The 21253-nt window shown below is 41.3% G+C and overlaps 1 protein-coding gene across 2 annotated transcripts in view; it reads right to left on the bottom strand.

Moving 5' to 3' along the window:
* The window catches only part of ZNF777 (zinc finger protein 777), a 31795-nt gene extending 14110 nt beyond the window's left edge, over window positions 1–17685 (bottom strand). The window contains exons 1-4 of one of the 2 annotated variants that reach the window (XM_037835892.1): window positions 17420–17685; window positions 12449–13309; window positions 11286–11412; window positions 9013–9126 (exon numbers count right to left, since the gene is read on the bottom strand). In XM_037835892.1, coding sequence (XP_037691820.1) covers window positions 9013–9126; window positions 11286–11412; window positions 12449–13309; window positions 17420–17536 — 1219 coding nt within the window. In that variant the 5' untranslated portion in view covers window positions 17537–17685. The remainder of the gene's footprint in view (window positions 1–9012; window positions 9127–11285; window positions 11413–12448; window positions 13310–17419) is intronic. The other variant, XM_037835893.1, reaches the window with a different exon arrangement.
* Between the last annotated feature and the right edge of the window lie 3568 nt (window positions 17686–21253).

Here is a 21253-nt window from a genome sequence, read left to right as displayed (position 1 = left end):
CATATCAGCTCTAATTTTTGATGTACAATTTTTTGAAAGAATTTTTGCAGCTCTGCTTTGACATCATGTGGCCATAAGAAACTTATATAATTTGTGATTGGTTTTTAACCTCTGTAATCATATTTGTTCATAAGAACTCTTGTGAGATGGGAAAAACCTATTCTACAAATTGTTTTCAAATGAATTAAATGTTTGTAAGCACTAAATTTAATAATTAATGAAACTGACATAATGTCACATTTGTAGATGTTTATTTAAACATTTAATAACTTACACTTTGCAAATTTCTTTTTTTTTTAGAGCAAAGAATATTTTATTTCAGATTTCAAATATTTTCATAGGTTTTCGCAAAGCTGATCAGTCTTAGGCCTGTAATCACAGTGTTCACTGAATAAAATCATGCACGTATTTTTACACATGAAATATTTCTACCCAGACACCATAAAGTAGCTGATAAATTTGAATGCATTAAAACTTAAAATTGGTAGATTTGAACATATAAAAATTTAAAACTGCTATACCACCAAAAAACACCCCACTATTTACAAATGTAAATCACAAACTAGGAAAAATATTTGCATACATGTAACAGACAAGTGCTAATATCCTTAATATTTAAAATGCCTTTACAAATCAATAATCAAAAGATGAATAATCCAATAGAATAATGGACAAAAGATAATACGAGGAATTAAGAAGTGCCAATGATTAATAAAGGTATGAAAATATGCTCAAAATCAACATTAAAGAGATTAGAATGAAAATATAAAAATTTTTTTTGCCCATCAGTTTGGCAGATATTACAAGGATAAATAATACTTGGCATGGGTGGGGAAATAGGTATTCTGAGATATAGATGAAGGAATATAAATTGGCACAACTGTTTGAAGGACACGTGCCAATATCTTTTAAAATTTTTAATGGGTATATCCTTTCACCCAGCAAATCTACTTCTAGAATTCTAGTTTCTGACAAATGCACAAAGATTTATTTATAAGGATCTTTATTGAATCACTGAAACTTATAAACACCCTAAATGTACATCAGTGGGAGATAATTTAAATAAATCATGAAATTATTACCCAGGAAACTACATAGTCTGCTATTAAAAAGAACATTCACAGGTTCTGATGTAAAAAGATGTCAAAGATATAGTATGGAAAAAGGCACGTTGCCAGACAATATCCTTCTATATTGGGTTTTAATAATAAGAATGTATTTATGGATTGTTTAATTAAGACCATATGTATGTGTGTATATTATTCTATGCACAAAAAAAAGGAAGAAATAAACTTTTGACTCTTGAGAGAGAGTTACTGGGAACTTTTACTCTATTTTTTTTTTCTGAATTGTTTAGAAATACAAATGGCAAAAGACATATACATATGTTAATGAAACATTAAGAGTTTTATTGGAAAGTAAAAGCAGTGCTGCTGCATTAACTTTCTCTACTAGCTCAAAGCAAAGAAATGATGGCTGACATGAATTTTGCAACCTTCTCATAGGTACACTTTGTTAGACTTTTTAAAATGTTGGTATATTTATTTTTTTAATCTTTTAAAAAATAATAATACAGGCACATAGCCCTGAGGACTAAATAGTTCTTCAAGACCTGTTAAAAGCAGATTCTACTCCACCCCAAACCCCCATTCAGAACTCTAAGTAACATACTTAGATTGCTGCTCCTTGATTTTTCAACTGTAAGCATTATCTAACGACTGCTAACAGGTGGAGGAGATGAGGTCCATCTCCTCCACCTCCTTACCCACTTTTTCCAAGTCCCTGATCCTGCCAGTACAGTTTCATTGTAATTTTGATAGTATCAACATTGGGTGTTTACATTATTAGATTATATGAATATTACTCATAATTGAACAATGTAGTATACTATAAATACTTTTCTATGCCTATAAACCTTTTTGTTTCCCCTGGAGCTAAGAAGTTTCTCTTTTGCTTAGTTCACTATTAATTACCATTAATTCAACTCCAATGTTCCCCCTTCGATCACTGTGTAACTCTCCTCTCAAAACATTCAAACATATTGACTATGTCATCAATTTCATCTTCTTAATGAAAACTTCTCTGAAACCTTCTGATCTGCTCTGATATGACTGGTTGCCTTTGGTACACAGCTGTCTTCTAGGGATTCCTCTCCACCATCGCCCAGGGGTCCCTCCACCTATCGTGTTGGAGTTCCTAACCCCTGGGTCTCCCGTATTTCCTCTTTCTTGGTTTACTTTCTCATTTGGCAAAGCATCTCCTCTGGCTTGAGAAACAGTGTGTGGGAGACCATGAACACTTCAAAATGTCTCCATTTCACTCTCATATTTAATTAAAATAGTTTGGCTAGCTATCAAATTCTAGGTTGGAAAATGTCTTCCCTCAGAATTTTAAAGGCATTGTTCTACTATCTTCTAGTTTCCAATATTGTTTAAAAGTCTGAGGCCATTTGGATTCTTGTTCCTTTGTCTGAACCTTTTTTCCCTCCCTCTCTCTGGAAGCTTGCAGAATCATCTCTTTGTCCTCAGATGCTCTGAAATTTCTTGCTGAGGTGCCTAGGGTGTGTGTCTATTTTCACCAATCTCTTTCAACCTGGAAAACCATGTCTTCCAGTGCTGGGAATTTTTCTTGAATTATTTTGTTGAAAATTCCCTCTCCTCTGTTTTTGCCCATCTTTTTCTCTGATACTCCTATTATCTGGATGTTGGACTTCCATTCTTTTCCTATTCTTTCTCTATTTCTTTTTGTCTTTTTGCTTTATTTTCTGGGAGATGCGCTCAACTTTATCTTCCAATACTGCTACTTAGTTTTTAATTTGTATTAAGATATTTTTAATTTTCAAGAGTTCCTTTATATTTCTTTTAAAAATAGACATTATGCTTTTGTGTCATGGATGCACTCATTTCTTTAACCACTCTAGGGATTTTATATATATATTTTATATATTTATATTTTATAAATATATATTTTATAAATATATATTTATATATAAAATCCCTAAAGTGGTTATATATATATTAAAATATATATTAAAAATATAAATATTTTATAAATATATATTTATATACATTTATATATATATATAATCCCTAGAGTGGTTAAAGAAGTGAGTGCATATATATATGTATGTATGTATGTATGTATGTATGTATGTATTTATACTTACCCCCTCATATGATCTGCTTCCTCTAAATTTATTTTTCTGTCTGATTTGATCTCTGTACATTAAAGGCTTTTCCCAAATGTTTCGTGGTTCTTGGTTGTCCATTTTATTTAAAAGTGGAACACTCAAAAGACAAGTAAAGTTCTGTGCATTTGGATGGGACTTGCTAACTGGGGCCTCCAAGTGAGATGATTTGATTAGGTCATTTCATTAAGAAAACTCTTGGGCTAGTTTCCACAGTCTCAGATAAGTCTCTTCCAATATCCTGCCCTGAGGGTTTAAACAATCCTGGCTGCCAGCATTTTGGGAGTCAGGTTGGGGAAGAAGGCTGGAGATCTCAAGATTCAGTACATCAAGTTTCACTTACTCCCCGGTTTTCAGTATGGTACCCCACCCCATGGTGTCCCCTGTCCAGAACAGTCTTTTTCACCCTCTCCAGAGAATAAGCCTTCAGTCATCTGCCAGGGCAGGGTAGAAGCAGATGCCGACTGTAGGAGTTGAAGAAGATAATGGAAGGAGAGGTTAAATGCCTCTTTAAAAGATGTTCAACCAGTCTTCCATTTTTATCCACCAACTTTACCCATCTCTAGATATACCTGGTTCTGCTAATCCCTGAGCCTTCAGTGATGGCAGGAGTAACGGGTAAGGAATGCAAATTGGGTTTCTTCTCAGCTTTCCTAAATACCAATTTCAGATTCAGCTTTCTAAATCAGTAATCATCCATTCATCTGCTTTCAGGCTCCAAAATTTTGTTGTCTCCTTGTCCGTTCTTTTCAAAAATCCCTTCACTTTGGAGGAATGGGGATAAAAACTAAAGGACAAACGGGGTGGGATGGGGGGATGATTTGGGTGTTCTTTTTTCACTTTTATTTTTTATTCTTGTTCTGGTTCTTTCTGATGTAAGGAAAATGTTCAGAGATAGATTGTGGTGATGAACGCATAACTATGTTATCATACTGTGGACAGTGGATTGTATATCATGGATGATTGTATGGTGTGTGAATGTATTTCAATAAAAGTGAATTTAATAAAAAAAAAAAAAATCCCTTCACTTGAATGCACAACTACATGATGATACTGTGAGTCACTGATTGCATACTTTGGATGGATTATGTGGTATATGAATATATCAATAAAATTGCACTAAAAAAATCCCTTCACTGTTTTAGAAGGATTTGAAAGGTAGGAGTAAACACACGTTCAATCTGCCATCTTTAAATGGAAAGTCTTCATGCATTGTTTTTTTAAAAATATTTTTATTGAATAAGAAGTAATATATGCTCACTTTAGAAAATTTGAGAAAGCATAAGGAAATATGATTTTGGTATGTTTCCATCCAATTTTCTTCTATCTTTTGTTTACATCACTGACTTCATATTATATTTACATCTTCTACTTCTACATCATTAACCTCTCCTATCAACAGGATTGTTAACCATCAACATTTCCAAAAGGCTTTAGCAATCCCCATCCTAAACAAATAGGAAACCCCCATCCAGCCCCACCTTTCCACTACCAACCAACTCACAGCTAAGCATCTTGAAACAACTGTCAATATGTGCTGTCTCTACTTCCTTGCCCCCCACCCCCAATTCATTCCTCACCCTACTCTAATCAGGCTTTCTCTGTTTTGCCACCAAGATTTCTCTTGCTTCGTTACTGATAATTTCCAATTTGCAAATGCAATGGACACTTTTCAGTCTCTGTCTTCCTCAATCATATAGCAAAATTCAATATTTTTCACCACACTCCCTCTTTCTGGAAACATTCTTCTTTTGAAATACCCAATGATGCACTATCCTAATTTTTCTGATACCTTCTGGCCATCCTCTGTTCTTTCTTCTGATTCCTTCTTCTCTTTTTAGATTCTGCACAACAGTGGTTTTCAGTCTTGGTTGCATACGAGAATCACCTTGCAAGCTGGTGCCACCCAGACCAATATATTAAAAATCCCCAAATCTGGAGTGGTTGCTTAGTATGAGCAGAATGTTCAACTAGGATGAACTTAAATGTTTGGAAATGAACAAGAGGTGTCAGTAGCAAGATGTGAGAATAACTAACATTGCCGAATGGTGCGTGAATGAGGTGGAAAGGGGAAGCTCAGAGTCATATATGTCACCAGAAGGAAAGTTGGAGGTCAAAAGATGGGACTGTATAAAACTGAATCCTATGGTGGGCAATGTCCATGATTAACTGTACAAATATTAGAAAACTCTTCCATGAACCAGAACAAATGTATGACAGTACAACTAGAAGTTAATAATAGAGGGGCATATAGGGAAGAAATATATACCTATTGCAAACTATATACTACAGTTAGTAGTATTTCAACATTTTTTCATAAACAGTAACAATGTACTATACCAACACTACAAGTCAACAATTGAGGGGGGTTGGTTAGGGATATGGGAGGATTCGAGTTTCTTTTCTTTTTTTTTCTTTTTACATCTTTCACTTTATATCTTATCTGGAGTAATGAAAAGGTTCTAAAAATGGAACAAAAATTAAGTGCGGTAATGGATGCACAGCTGTATGAGGGTACCAGGGGCAACTGATTGTACACTTTGGATCTTTGGATAATTGGTATCTGAACAATCCCAATAAAAATTAAAAAAAAAAGTCCCCAAATCTGCTCTAAATATCATGGTGTGTGACCTGTACTCTCTTCTTTCTCCCTCTAGAGTCTCTCCCTGAGTAAGTAATCCAGGCTATGTAACCAACACCAAATGTCTGTTTCTAGCTCAGCCCCTGGTTTTGAACTCCAGACTCCTTTATTCAGCTGCTTCCTTGATATTTCCTCCTTGACATCTCCCAGGCCCTCAAATGTAAAGTGTTCAAATTGAATTCTTGATCATTTTTCCAAATCTGAACCTCATGTTGTCATCCATCTACCACCCTGTTACTCAAGCCAGAGACCTGGGAGCCATCCTTGGCACCTCACCTCCCTTTTCCCCACGTTCAGCCTCCCCCCTCTACTGAGTCCTTTCTATTCTACTGCAATAGTATATCTTACAAATACCCACTTCTCTCTCTAGGCTAAGCCAAGGTCTCCTGCCTAGACTATTAAAAGAGCTTCCAACTGGTCTCCTAGCTTCTAATCTTTCCTCCCTCCAGTAGTTCTCAGAGCAACCAGAATTCCTACTTGTTCCTTAATTTCCACCAGAAATTCCAGTTGCTCAAAGGGGCCTTTTCTAACTTTCCAATGTAAATGACATCTATCATGTTGTATGTCTCGTAGTCCTGGATCCTCTTCTTCATAGCTCTATCACAATTAGTAATTGCATTTTTACATATGTGGGGTGCTTTGGTTGTTAACTTAAGTTCTTTCTACTAGAGTGTATGTCTGAGGGCAAAGGATCTCTGGGGTACACAGTTCTTAACATAGTAACTGGTACAAAAAATATTTGATGAATTAAATAATAAATAACAAAACATAATATAAGCACTCTTCATAAATATTATTTTAATGACTATATAACAGTCTATCATATGTGATGAAATATATGTGTATATATCTTAACCAGTATTTTGGATTCTATAGAATCCCAGAAAGGAAATCATAAGGTCAAATGTATGACTATTTTATTTAAAACAAATTTTAAGAATAGAAAGCATCCAATTGTTCTCTAAAAAGACCAAAACTAGGTCCATTCTCAGCAGCAACATATAAGGTTAGGGATTTCAGCCATCCTTCTTGTTTGTTTTACTCTTTGCTAATTGGTTAGGTGAAAATGGTACCTGGTTTCTCCAGGCCTCCAGTCCCACCTTCACGGGCCCATGAATGGGAGCCCCTGCTCTGAGTATTTTAAAAGCAGGGTTGATATCAGAGTCATCTTTGTATCTCCTTGACATTAGGGATCCAAGAATCCCTATGATTTATAAATAGTTTGTTAGATGAATTTAACCAGTTCATAAAATTGTCATGTTTGGTGTATTTGGAACTGTGAAAATTCTCAATCTTCTAGACTTTTCCCTCTTGATACCACTTTTGGGTTTGGCCCAGCACTTGTTTAAAGGCTCTGATAATTGCAGTGTCAAAGAACAATCCTGCTATCTGTAGAGGTTTAGCCTTTGGTTTAGCACAGAGGTGCAAATTGAAGGCCAGCTCTGTGGAGCGGTGGTAGTTCCTTCCTTCTCTCTTGTCCTCCCTCCCATCCCAGGCTCCAAGGGTCTGGAGATGGCCAGAGGAACACATGGCACATTTCAGCCATATAAGGAAACCTCTGTGAGGCTGCCACTTCCCAACAGAAGCTCAAGCTCAGGCTGCATAAGTGCGTGTGCCAGAGCAAACCTAGCCTGGGGCAGAGTGGGCAGGGGTATTTGCTCTTTGATTCTGGCCCCATTCTGCGGGAGGCACATCTGTGAAGAGGGTGTGAACCAGGACACGGAGAAAGGGAACCACGCTCTCTGATCCCAGCACTTCTAAGAAAATGCCAGAAGAGCAGCACCTGAACCACAAAACCCCAACTGGGACATCAGGCTGTATTTTAGGATTTTTACCACAATTTATGTTTCTCGTATTCGCATTCTTTGCCTCTCATTCTTCTTTCTTATTTTTCTATCTCATATCTCTCTATTCCAAATACAACCTTATTTTTGGATGTGACCACTCAAATCTTTAAGATTTAGACTATTTTCCTCCAAACAAAACATCATTCTGACATGTGCCAACTTGCCCCCATTCTCCCAACCTCATCTCCTTTTAAATTCATCGTTTTTGTCTGTCAAGATGATCAGCCTCTCCCCTCAATTTAAATTTCTAGGTGAATTTCTAGCAAGATCTCTCTTAACAAACAAGCCAGCACTTATATTTTCACAGGAGTTCTGTCTCTCTCATAAGTCATCTTTACTCTTAATACATGTGGTTGGCATTACTTAATATATTTCTCAAACTCCTCCTTGGGGCCAATTTATAGATCCCCAAACCAACAGCATTACTTCAGAGTAAAATCTAGCTACTCTGAAGTAATTCCCCAGCTAGATTATCCTCCTTTTATAATAGACACAGTGACAGATGATGTTAGGCTATTTCCAAATGTTACAGTTGCCCACAAAGGACAAAGGTTTGCTTCCACTGAACATCTTCAAATGAAGTGATGCAAATCCAAAGGCAATTCCAAAACAGGGGTTCCAAAAACTCACTACACACCATGAAAGTACCAGCAGTGGAAGGGCTACACATATGGATACTGTGAAAGAGACCCCATGCATAATGACAATAGCTGGCTTTTACTGAGCCATCGTGACATGCCAGCCCCTTGGGTTAGTTATTAGTACTGATCCCATTTTAGAAAGATCAAGTAACTAAGATCATACCACTAGTAAGCAGAGAAGCTGGGATTCAAATTCAGGCAGCCTGATCTCAGAGCCTGCATCTTAGCTACAAGCCCCTGTAGTTGGTAATACCTGATGCCTACCTGCTGACTCTGTATGTCCACCTCATCTAGACACTGTCCTGCCTGGAGTCATGCATTTTAGGATCTGTCTCTTTATGTTCCACCAACCAGCTACACTACTAAGGGATGTGGCCCTTTTATGGGAAGGGCCAGCATGTGTGAGCACTAATACCCCGATTAGTTACTCCCTTTCTTTGAGTTTCTTATTTTATTCTCTGCAAAGAGCAAGGTGATGCTTGGTCACATCAAAAAATCCCTAAGACAATGAAACCAATGGCATTCTTATTTATCTAATAATGGGCTGCCGGCAATCGTGGAGGCCCCACGCAGGACTTCTTGCACATAGCTTGCTAACATATGTCTTCAGGGTCTACCTTGGCTTGTAAAGCCCCATGCTAGAGCTTCCTGAGGACTGAAATATCTAGAATCCAGAATCCACCCCCAGCCACTCACCAGCACTAGGATCTGTGGGCGTCTCACCCTCTTCAGAGTCTTCCTGTTCCTGCATGGTCGGCCTCTCCCCTCGCTCCATCTGCGACATAAGGTCTGGTTTGGAAATTGCATAGTCTGGGCAGAAGAAAGGAAAGGAAATACATTATGGGAGAAGGTCACTCTGGATGCTAAGGTGTCACTTATGTGAGTGTGAGACCAGGAGCAGGCTCCTCTACCAGGAAGACAGTGTTTGAAAAGAAATGGGCCAAGTTTCTAATCCTTTTTCTTAGGGCCCACTCTGCATGTGTATATGTGTGTGTGCGAGTGAGTGTGCATGTTGTGTGTGTGTGTTTGTATCAACCACATACCATGTCCTCCCATGTAGGGATCTACCTAGGTCCCTGTACCTGGGTACAGCCTACCTACCAATGAAAATTGGCCCATCTGTCATCTGTGGCTCGAGTTGTTCACAGGTGGCCGATGCCTGCTCAGGATTTTTATGACAAAGGCACAAAATATTTGAAATTTAATAAAGTAAAAATTACTCTTGATAGAAAACCTAGAAACCATAAAACAAAATCGGATAGATTTCATTACATAAAAAGTTTAAAGTTCTTTGGAAATAAAGTTAAAAGATAGCGAGACTTGAAAGAAATATTACATATATATATTTAATATCCATAATTATACATAAGGATCCCCTATAATTAAGAAAACAAACAAACAAAAAAAGAAAGCAAAGATATGAAGAGATAATTCAAAGGAGAAATACAAATGGTCAGTAAACATAAGAAAGGATGCACGAGTTCACTTATCATCAAAGAAATATAATTTAAAATCACGAGGAGTCGTTTTTCACCTATCCAAAGGAAGAGATTTAAAATAGAAGAACATCAGTGTAGACCTGGGTACAGAGAAATGGGCATTTTCACACACAGCTGTGTAAACATAAAGTGGTTCAGCCTTTTGGAGGGCAGAAGCTATAAAATTGTAAAGGTGTGTCCTTTTGACTCAGCAATTCCATTTCTTGGAATCTAGAATACTGAAATACTCAAGACAGTGCACAAATATACAGAGATGTGTATCGCAACACTCTGATAGTGAGAGAAGAGAATCAGCCTGCTGTTCAACTGTGGAAAGGTTAAATGCCTGATGGTTCATCTGAAATACTGTGCAGTCTGTAGAAGTAGGTCCACATGTCCTGATGTGGAAAGCTGTCTGTGACACACCATTTGGTAAAAAAAAGTGAATGATCCCATTTTTGCAAACCATGAACTGAATGTACATGAGTGCTTGCACCACGTTTATGTTTGCATACGCATTAAAAAAAAGATGCGAAAGAATAGAAGCCAAAGGTTCATGCATGATGGTTGCCTCTGGGGAATGGTATAGAGGGGTTATTTGTCATTATATAGTTCTAAATTGCTGAATATTCAGAGTAAGTATGTATTTTTAAAATTATTAACAAAGAAAAACCAAATTTTAAAAGAAGGAATGGAGTTATTCTATGGGGAGTTATATGTGTGTAAAATTAACACAATTCTAGCAGGAATCAAAGTTTCTATACAATAACATATTTAATGTCTTTTAACTTTTTTTGCATGTACCCAAAGAGTTCCCCATATAGAGAAATGGATACATATAAAACTAAGGTATATTTTTCCAGATTATCATCCTTAAATACTCTTTTAACAAAAGCAAGTTATAATGAAAAAAAAAAAAATTCCACAGACTTTGGGGTAAGTCAGATCTCAGTGAAACGGTGACTTCCTGGGAGTGAGACCTAAGGCAAGTACTTAACCCCCGTGGATCATTTCTCATCTGCACAGTGGGGACGAGAACCTGGGAAACATAAGTCCACAATAAATGACAGTGTTCAGTCAACTGGATAATGAAACAGGAGTGATAATACCTATCCTAGCTTCCTTATGGGAGAGTTGCAAGGATTAAATAATGTGATGCTTGTAAAGTACTTAGCATATGGCCTGGTACCTAGTAGGTACTTAGAACATCTGTTTTCTTCCATTCTTTTTCCTTTCCTTAATATAAAACAATTTGCTGGGAAAACTAAATTTAAAAAAAAATAGGGTCCACAGAGAAAATAATACAAAGGTGAGAAACAGTGATATCTAGGTCTGTCCTTTCCCCCCATCCCGGCGGCTTCTCCATAGAATGGTGTCTTGGTTTGCAAGCTGTTCTGATCTGTGCTGTACTGATGCATGTGGATACATGAGTGCATCTTTTTTGATGCTCTCTAAAGATAATGCCCTTGACAAGTGAAGCCTTCTCCTTACCCATGGAAACCAGAGACTCATAGTTGCCCCTCATCACGTTCTTGTAGAGCTCCTTCTGCCACTCGGACAGGTTTCCCCATTCCTGCTCCGAGAAATGGACAGCAACATCATCGAAGGTTACAGGAACCTGAAATCACACACACAAGCTCGGCTCTGATCACCTGGAAGCCAGACACAGGTCCCACAGCTGTCAAATTCCAAGGCAAAAAAATGGCTCAAGCATCTCTTCCTTACTTTTGGCATGGGCAATTCACCTAGGAACTCTCTAGAGATCCAGGTCACTGTCCTGGTTCCAGAGAATGACAGACTCACCTTGCCTGATCCTTTTCCTCTATAACAGTATATTCCTTGTTACTCTAAAGTGTGGACTGAGGATCAGCAGCAAAGGTACCACCAGGGGACTTCCTAGAAATGCAGAATCTTGTGCCCTTCTCTACACCTACTAAATCAATTTCTGCATTTAGTAGGCTCTCTGGGTGATTCATATGCACAATACAGTTTGAGAAGTGGCTGGCATAGAGAATACAGCCTAAGTCTTCTCCCCATATGAGGCCGTGAAAGGGGGCAGCAGCCCAGAAGAAAGAAATCCAGTCCACATTCAAGTTCCTTCAGAATCTTCTGCAAAATAATATTAAAACCTGTTTTCTAGTTTTTTTTAGGATACACCTGGAGGTCACAATTTTACTGTCATTAACACAATTTATAAGTCAAATGATAAAAACATTGAGCAGGACAAAGTCCTGTAACATTTCACCTGAGAACTCCTTTCACCCTGATAACAAATCATGAATTATAATTAACTCCTCGTTGATGATTCACTAATTAACACTCATCAGTAGCTGACTGTAAAGCCACTGAACAGTGCTTATCATCTGGCCTTGTCCATCATACAGACATCATGGAGCACACTGCTGAACACCTTTCTAAATTGACAATTAGTGATCACTGGGACATGTCTCTGATCCATTAACCTATGTTTTTATCAATAGAAGAAATACTTTGGGTTTGGTGTGTCCCATCTTTAGAACCAACCTAAGAATCATTATCTCTTTTCTTCTTTCTCAGTCATTTCTTTCCCTTTCTTTTACATTAAACTAAATTCCTAAAACAAACATTCCTATTCAGACCACTTCCTTGGGAATCCCAAGTTGGGACAGGTTTACCTTGGGGACTTCTCCATTGCTGCCTGGGGGCAGCCGCAGGATCCAGAAATTTCTGTTTTTCAGCAGGTTCTCCATGTTCTCCAGCCGCCTCTGCAGCAGCCCGTACTCCTGCAGAAGGGTCCCCAGCACAACCCATTTGCTCTCCAGATGGTTAGCGAACTCCACGGCCGTCTTCTCACAGTCAGCTATCTTTTTTTCATTTGTCCCAGTCCTGCCCTCCAGGGTTAGTAACCTCATAGCCTGGGCCTCCAACTTCCTCTCCACCGCCTGGACGGCAGCCCACACAGCCAAGCGGGTGATCTCTGCCGTCGGAAGTGATGCTTCCTTCTGGGCTGCAGAAGAGATCTGGAAGGGAGTGTCCTTTTGGGAGACTGGGCTCTGGAGCAGGGAGTCCATGTCAGACTCGGGAACTGTGGGAGAGAGAGTCAGAGGGTCTTTCTCAGGAACTTCAGGGGAATGCAGTGGGGCTTCTTGATGGTGGGTGGAGTGGGAGAGAAGTGAGACTTCTTGTTCAGCAGCAGTTGGGGGTGGATACTGGGTTTCTTCTTGGGAAACCAGGGGGCACTGGAGATGAGTCTCTTGCTCAGAAGCGGGGGGATACAGGAGTGAAGGTCCCTTCTGGAGGACATGCGGCATTCGGCCAGAAGTCTCTTGCTTGGGAGCACTGGGAGTTTGGGGTAGGAAGCCTTGCCGGGGAATGGTGGGAGACAAAGAAGGAATTTCTTTGGGGGGGAGAACACGGGATGTGAACAGAGTTTCTCGGGGCAGTCCGGCGGGGGCCTGGCGCAGGGTTTCTTCTTGAGGAACATTGGGGAATGACAGAGGTGATGAGCGTTGAGTCTCCATGTCCAGCTGCTGAACCTGTTTTCAGAGAAAGAAAGGAAAAAACAGATTGAAGACCATAGTTTCCAGCTGGCAAAGTAAATTCCAAAGATAAGTATTCACATTAAAAGGGTCTCAGTTTTGGTAGCAATAAGATATGTTCTGGGGACATGAATTGCTTCTTGAGACTGTAGCACTGATTTAGACATAAATTATGAAACTATTATGAACAACACATAAAAGATGGTTATACAGCCTTCTATTTTTGATAGCTATCTCCTTTTTCAGAGCATCAACTTCACAGGTATCATTATGAGTAGCCGTGTATCAGATGGAAAAGGGGACCAGATTTGGAATAGAACACTAGCCCTCAACCTTATCTACATCTCTTACTGCCTAGGTCACCTGGGTCAGTTATTCAACCTCTCAGTTCTCAGTATCCTCATCTAGAAAATGAGGATAATAATATCTGACATACCTACTACCTTTGAGCTGGTTGAGCGTTAAACAAGATACAACTTTGAAAACGGATAGAACAGCGTTTTGTAAATGCCAGGCCCTGTTATTATCATGAGACTCCCAGCAAGGTGGGAAGTGACCACCGGATAGGGGCAGTACTCTTAACTGTGGCCCTGACATCCAGCCCCCCACCCCTCCCTGTTTCTACCAGTACTATTAGGCATTCCTGGGGCACTTCCTATATGCTTTCCCTCCCTTTTGTCCAATAGTGAGGGTGTAATATTACCTTTTTAAGTTTCTCAAGACTCTTACTCTTTGATAAAAGTTGAAATGTTGACCTAATAAAATTTCTCAAAGAGTTAATACAGTGTATTTTGACTTTGAAACATTTTCTATGGACCCAGTCCCCACCGTAGTAGCTGAGTGGGCTTCTGGGCATTTTGGGCTTGCTTCTGCTCTAGGCAGAGACAGGAGAGACACCCAGACAGGCAAGGACGTGCTGATTCAGCCAAGCCTACAGGAGTCGAGGTCCCATTGGCTGGTGGTCCAGGCCCCTGCTGTAGGTGCAGTCTGGTGGTTTGGGTTCTTTCAGACAGTTCTTGAGGTAGGGAATGCAGAGGAAAAGAGGCAAGGACTGATGCAAAGCTCAGTTTGGCCAATTTGCTCCTTCTGTCAAGACTCATGGGGACTAGAACCAAAAGAAAGATTCAGATTCCTTTTGGGATTTCAATTATTCAAGCTCTCCCCGTTCCCCACCTTGCATATCCACAATGAGAGAATTCTTGTATCCTTGGGGAGAGGAAGCCAAAAATCTTCTATGAGTGACCAGTTATGTATTTACCTAACCAATAAATACCTTTACAGGAAGTGAATGGAATTTATCCTATAACAATTTTTGTCCATTTCTTCATAATCTTCCCTCACTGAATCTGCCAAATGGCCAGTTACTATATTCCATATACATGTGATCTTTAAAGTAATTGAAAATCCAAGTTTTGTCATTCAAAAATTAGCATATCCCTGGTGCCCAGCCCAACACATAGTATGTGCTCAATAAATGTCTGCTGAATGAATGAAAAATAAATTGTTGGGTTACAAGAGAAAGGTTATTAAGGTAAATAATGAAGTTTGTTTAGTCATCCATCAAAGATTCACCTAAACCTATTTATCCTCCATAGCTTGCTTTCTTTTATTTTTTCATTCATTCATTTATGAGTTGCTTAACTAAGCAACACACTTTTAAGTCAAGGCTTGAAGATCCAAGACCCTGTCTGAGCAAAAGGTTTTGGAGGTAGTATGATTCAATGGTTCCACTGCCATTGAATGGGAGAGCTAATTAGTTGGGTAATAGCTAACAAGTACTTGGCATTTATTATGTGCTAAGAATTGTGTAAAGCATTTTAAAGAGCTACCTCATTTAATCCTCACAAGAAGCCTATGAAGTAAGTACTACCAGTATAATCCACATTTAGTAGATGAGGACACTGAGGCTTGAAGAGGCTAAGGAAGGTGCCCAAGGATACACAATGATCTGGCCACATGGAGGTGCCTCCAGGCCTCATCTGTAGACTTATGCAGCTGGTCAGTATGAGCTCTGAATCCTTTTTACCTCTAAAATTTGGTGGAGGCTTGGAGAGTAAACAAAGACCTATGGGAGGTTCTGTCCTGGGGGGTGGAGTAAGAAGGAGTGGAAGCCCTTACATACATTACCATGGGTTGGGTTCATGGACCCCTTAGAAAACCTGATGAAAGTTATAGATTCTCCCCTTCAAAAAATACACATAGGTACATACACAAAATTTTGCAAACACTTTCAAGGGATTCATAGACCCCTAAATCTGAAAGCTTATCAACCACTAAGCTACCTTTCAACTCTTCACTCTCAACAGTGAAGGCAAGCCTGGAGGGCCCTCAAACACAGGGAAGGGAACAGCTTAATGCAACACAATAGACACATTATGACCCTACCTCAGAGGCGAATTAGGGTATTTGTCTACAACTAGTGGGAAGAAGGGAAAACTTGCCCCCTCCCCTCCCAGGGGCAAACTTAGTCACCCAGATAATAGAGGAGTTTAACCAAAACAAGGAGTCTGCCTTAAGGAAAAAAAGGAAAAAAAAAGCTCTGGTTTAGTTAATACAGCCCGCAAAGCAAGACATCTTCACCAACTAGTCTAATCAAGGCTCACAGGAAAAAAACTATTCGTTCTCTGTTATTTTACCTTCTCTCTCTTTTCCATTTCTGGATTTAGAGGGCTGTAGAGGGATGTGAGGCCAAGGAGCATGTCCCATCCCCCACCCCCTCCAAAAATAAAAAGTTCTTTGCTATAATTGCATCAGTCCCAGTAAACCTGTGATTTGATCTTACCTTAAGCATAAAGAAGTAGCCAAAGAGAGAGATGGTGCTGTAAATACAAGCACACATTCTCAAACTACTGGGGGGTGGGGGTTGGGAAGAGGGGGTCGGAAATCCTTCTGAGCCATATTTCACGGGCTTTTATTACCCCCATGTCTCATAAGTGGACAGGAACCCCAGGATTCATGCTATATTAGCAGACACATAACCATACATATCTGACTTAAAAAGAAAGCCTGGTCATTTTCCTGTATCACTCAGTGTGGTTCAACCAAGATTATACACCATTCAAGGATCCTGGAAACCTAAGCCCAGAGGTAGGAATTTTAAATCTCCATTTTATTTATTTTCCCCAGAGATTAAAAAAAAATTTTTTTTAAAGAGCTAGACGACTTTTCTGAAAGCCACATATCCCCATCCTTTCTGGATAGGAAACTGGCTCAAATGCAATGACTCGCATGCAGTAATCTTTCTCACCAGCATAGCTACTGCATCTCAAACTGCAGGTCAGCCGAGAGATTTTAAGGCTGACTTCTAAGAATGGCTTTTTGATCGAGAATATCAGCCTTCAAACCTTTAGTAGCTTGCTCCTCGGACCCCAACCGTCTGGACACCCAAAGTTTGGTGTCGGGAGGGTGAAGGCTGGCCCAGAATCCTCCAGATACAGAAGCTGGAAGATGAGCTTCCCCACAGCGGAGACGCTCAGCTGGGCACTGCCTGGCTTCCAATCCAACCTCAACTTCCCACCCGACGGACCCGTGCCCACCGTCCGCCCCAGCCTTAGGCCCCAGCCCAGACCCGTAACCATGGGAGGACGCTGTCTGAGCCCTCCCTCTCTCTCGGTCCAGGCCCGCAGCCTGGGAAGCAGGCATTTCCTAGGACGTGGACGCAGTGCCAAGGATGACTCGCTACGTGACCTTGGGGTAAGGCAGATAGCCTCCAGTTTTTAGGTGCCTCAGTTTCTTTGCTCTGCGAAATGGGGAGAGCCGCGTCAGCGCCAGGCTCAGGTCGGGGAAGGCTCCAAGGCGGCCGAGCTCTGCGGAGAATGTACCGGTTGCAACCCCGACGGACGCCAGGCTTCAGCTCGGCTCCGCAAAGAACGAGGCGCACCGACCCGGGCGCCCCACCTCGGGGCACGTGTGTATTACCCCGGATCCGGGTGCCGCCGCAGCCTCGGACAGACGGCGGCGGCATTCGCCGCCTGGCTCCTAATTCCTTAGATACCAACCCCCCACCCCCACCCCAGCCCAGTTCAGGGGCGCGCAAGCCCCATTAGCGTCCCTCCCCCCGCCACACACACATACCCCATCCCCAACGTCGCAGCATTCCTCCCTTACCGAGACCCCAGGCCGGGCCGCTGAGCCTGGGACACGCAGACCGTCCCCGGGGCCGCGAGTCCGGGTGTCGGTCCGCGTGCGGGCCGCCCTTACCGGAGCCGAAGCCGCCTCGGCCATGGCCCTGCGCTGTCCTGCCCGAGCCCCGGGGGAGTCGCTGCCGCCGCCGCCGAGCGCGGCCACACGCAGGGTCGGCGCCCGGCCCTCTCCGCAGGCGATGCCGCAAGGTCCGGCCCTTCCTGCCCCGCCGCTCGTTCTCGCGCGGGCCGTCGGGCTCCGGCCTGTACCGGGCGCGCTGGGTGGCAGGGACCGAGCTGCCGCGTCCCGGCGGCGGCGTCGGAGCAGCGCGCGCGGGCAGAGCAGGCGGCCCCGCTGGCCCGCGGCGCTCCCGGCGCGAGCTGGGCCCCCGGCCTTCAGCACCCGCCCCCGCCCCGCGCGCGGCCCCTCTGCGGCCGCCGCTGCGACCCCGGCTCCGGCCCCGGCCCCGGCAGCGAGCTGCGCTCCCGTCTCAGCGCCTCTTCAACAGGGGAGCTGCACAGCAGCTGCCATGTTGATACAAACTGCATCCTGGGAGGCATGTCCCTCTCAGGCCGTTTAAAGAGAAACACTCCGAGACTCGTCGGAGGCTACAGGAACCCAGACAGCTCCATCTACAGCTGGTAGGAGCGAACAGTGTCGAGCGAGCAGCAAGGGAGCGGAGCGGACACGCCCTGAGCTCCGGGCCCGCCCGTCGTGGAGCCTGTGCCCCACCGCTTAGGCCTCCCACCCGAAAGGGCCCTCTGGCCTCTCACCTGGGATCCTCGCCTTCCCGGACACCCTAGGGCGAGGTCGGGAGTCGGAAAAGCAGATGAGAAATAACAGCACGCGGCCAAAGCGATACGGTGGTGACTGGAGGCGGGTTGATTGGCTCCGACAGCCTTCCTCCCGCCGGATCCCCTTGCGTCTCTCAAATCCAGAACTCAGGGTCGTTCCCTTTCAAAACCTGCGCTCACAAAGGGATCTAAGAAATCCCGTCACACCGAAGAAAGCACAGAGTTCATGTGACCAGCTCCTTGCAATCTGGGTTCCAGGGAAGCGGGCCGTGGTTCCAAGGGTAGCCTGGGGATTGGGGTGCTTTTGTGAAACCCCTGGGTGTCGTTTTCAACAGTAAAAGACAGGGCTCCCAGAATCATAGAATGCTAGGACTGGCAGGGGCCGGACGGGTCATTTATGAGGAAATTGAGGCAGAATGGGGAGTGATTTGTTTACCGGAAGTTAGTGTCGGCCCTTGGTGCGAAGAGCTGTCTTAAAAGGAATGGTAGAGTTTAGAGGTGGCGAACTCCCTTCCCTGGATAGGCTCATGTAAACATGTATTTATTAAACTATGGCAAGAACTGGGAATATAATGAGAAAGAGGGAAAAAAAGAAAGCATAGGCAGGCCTCCTTGTTGCAAATCATGAAACCCAACTGGAACTAACTTAAGGGTTTTGTTTTGTTTTGTTTTGTTGTTTGTTTGTTTTAAAGGATATATTTGCTCAACTGACAGAACCCCAGGGAGGGCAGGGTTGGAGCTGGCCTTGGAAGGCAGGACTAAATATGCTGTCGACTCAGATGTCTCTTTAAGAATGGAAAGTTTTGGCCTGAGATAAGGCCAGTGCTACCCCCACACTTTTCCCTCCCTTTCCAGAGGTAACTTTCCAAATTGGGGGTAGAATTCTCACCTATGTCTTTGTGCATTTCCCACCATGCATGTATCCCTAAACAATGCATGCTAGTGTTTTGGGGTATTTTTAAATTTTACATGAATGTTATTCAGTCTATATTCTGTTACAACTTGCTTTTTTTATGAATCATGTTTTGAGATAGTCTTGTTTAAATAAGCACATTTAGTTCTTTCATTTTAATCACTATATAGTTTTTAACTGAATAAATAAACTCCAGTTTATTCATTGAATAAGTAAACTGCTGTCAGGGACTTCTGCATAGGTCTCATTGTATGCTGTGCTAGAGTTCCTTCTCTAGGAGAGACACTTAGATATGGAATTTTGGGTGATAAGAAGCACATTCATCTTTTCTAGACTTGCCAAATTTCTCACCAAAGAGACTGTGCCAGGTTACATTCCCACCAAGAATGCACGAGTTCCTGGTTTTCACATCCTTGCCAACCCTTAACAAACTTAGAACTTTTTGCCAACACCATGAGTACGAAATAAATGGTAGTTCATTATTATCTTAATTTGTATTTACATTGTATTTCCTGCTTGCTAAGGAAGTTGGGCGTCTTTTCATGTTTACTAGACATTTGGGTTTCTTCTATGAATTTCCTTTTCATATCGTTTGCCAGTGTTCTTGTTGTGAGGCCTTTTTCTTATTGGGTTATAGGTATTTTTAAAATATATTCTGGATACCAATTTCATGTTGGTTGTGCCTATGGCAAATATCTTCTAGTCTTTCTCTTGTCTTAACATTTTTCCTGGTAAGTGTTCACAAAAATTTGTATTTAAATGTAATCAAATTTAGTAGTCTTTTCTTTTTATAGTTTGTACTTTTTCTGGCTTTTTTGTTTGTTTTCGTCTCTAATGCAATGCCTTAAGGATATTCCTCAATATTTTATTTAAAACATTTTACAGTTTTGCCTTTTCACATTTAGATGTTTAATTCATCTAGAACTGATTTTTTCCCGCTTTTAAAAATATCTTCATTGTGATGTAATTCACATACCATAAAATTCATCCATTTAATGTATACAGTTCAATGGTTTTAATATATTCATATGGTTGTGCGCCCATCATCATGATCTAAGTTTAGGATATTTTCATCACTCTGAAAGGAAACCTTGAACCTCTTACTAGTCACTCCCCATTTTCCCCTAACCACCTCCCTCTCCCCACTTCTCCCAGCCCTAGGCAACCACTAATCTTTCTGTCCCTACAGATTTGCCTATTCTGGAAATTTCAAATAAATGGAATCATATAATATGCGGTCTTTTACAACTGTCTCCTTTCACTTAGCATTATATTTCCAAGTTTCCTCCATGTTGTAGCATGTATCAGTAGTACTTCATTCCTTTTTATTGCTGAATAACATTCCATTGCATGAATATACCACATTTTATTGATCCATTAGGTGATTACTTTTGGTTTGTTTCCATTTTTGGGCTATTATGAATAATATTATTATGAACATTCATGTACAAATTTTTGTGTGGATGTTTGTTTTCATTTCTCTTGGATGTATACTCAGGAGTGGAATTGTTGGGTCGAATGTTTAACATTTTGAGAAACTGCCAAACTGTTTTCCAAAGCAATTGCACCATTTTACAGTCTCACAGTGTATGAGGGCTCCAGTTTCTTCACATTCTCCCTGACACTTGTTATTATCTGTTTTTTTTTTTTTTAATTATAGCCATCCTATGGGTATGAAGTGCTATTTCATTATGGTTTTGATTTGCATTTCCCTGATGACTAATGATGTTGAGCATTTTTTCATGAGCTTATTGGCCATAAAATTGATTTTTGGGTATGGTGTGAAGGAAAGGTCTAATTTTATCTATCCATCTAGATAGCTAATTGACTGAGACCACTTTTTGAAGAGTTCATGCTTATTTGTTGTGCCATTTCTATCGTTGTTATTGTGTGTGTGTGTGTTTCTAGGCTCTCCTTTGTGATCTAATGGAATCTCTGCACCAGAGCCACACTAATTTGAGATATTCTAGCTTCATGGAATTTGATATTGGTAGGGTGAACAGTCCCTTCTTTTCAAAAATTATCTTGGCTATTCTGGAAACTTTACTGACCCATATGAGCTTTAGAATCAGCTTGTCATATTCCTTGGAGAGCCCCATTGAGCTTTTTGCT

Source organism: Choloepus didactylus, chromosome 5 (assembly GCF_015220235.1).
Source record: "Choloepus didactylus isolate mChoDid1 chromosome 5, mChoDid1.pri, whole genome shotgun sequence".
Classification (NCBI taxonomy): Eukaryota; Metazoa; Chordata; class Mammalia; order Pilosa; family Megalonychidae; genus Choloepus; species Choloepus didactylus.
The sequence above is the reverse complement of the archived record's forward strand: the minus strand, read 5'-3'. Positions and strand labels throughout refer to the sequence as shown.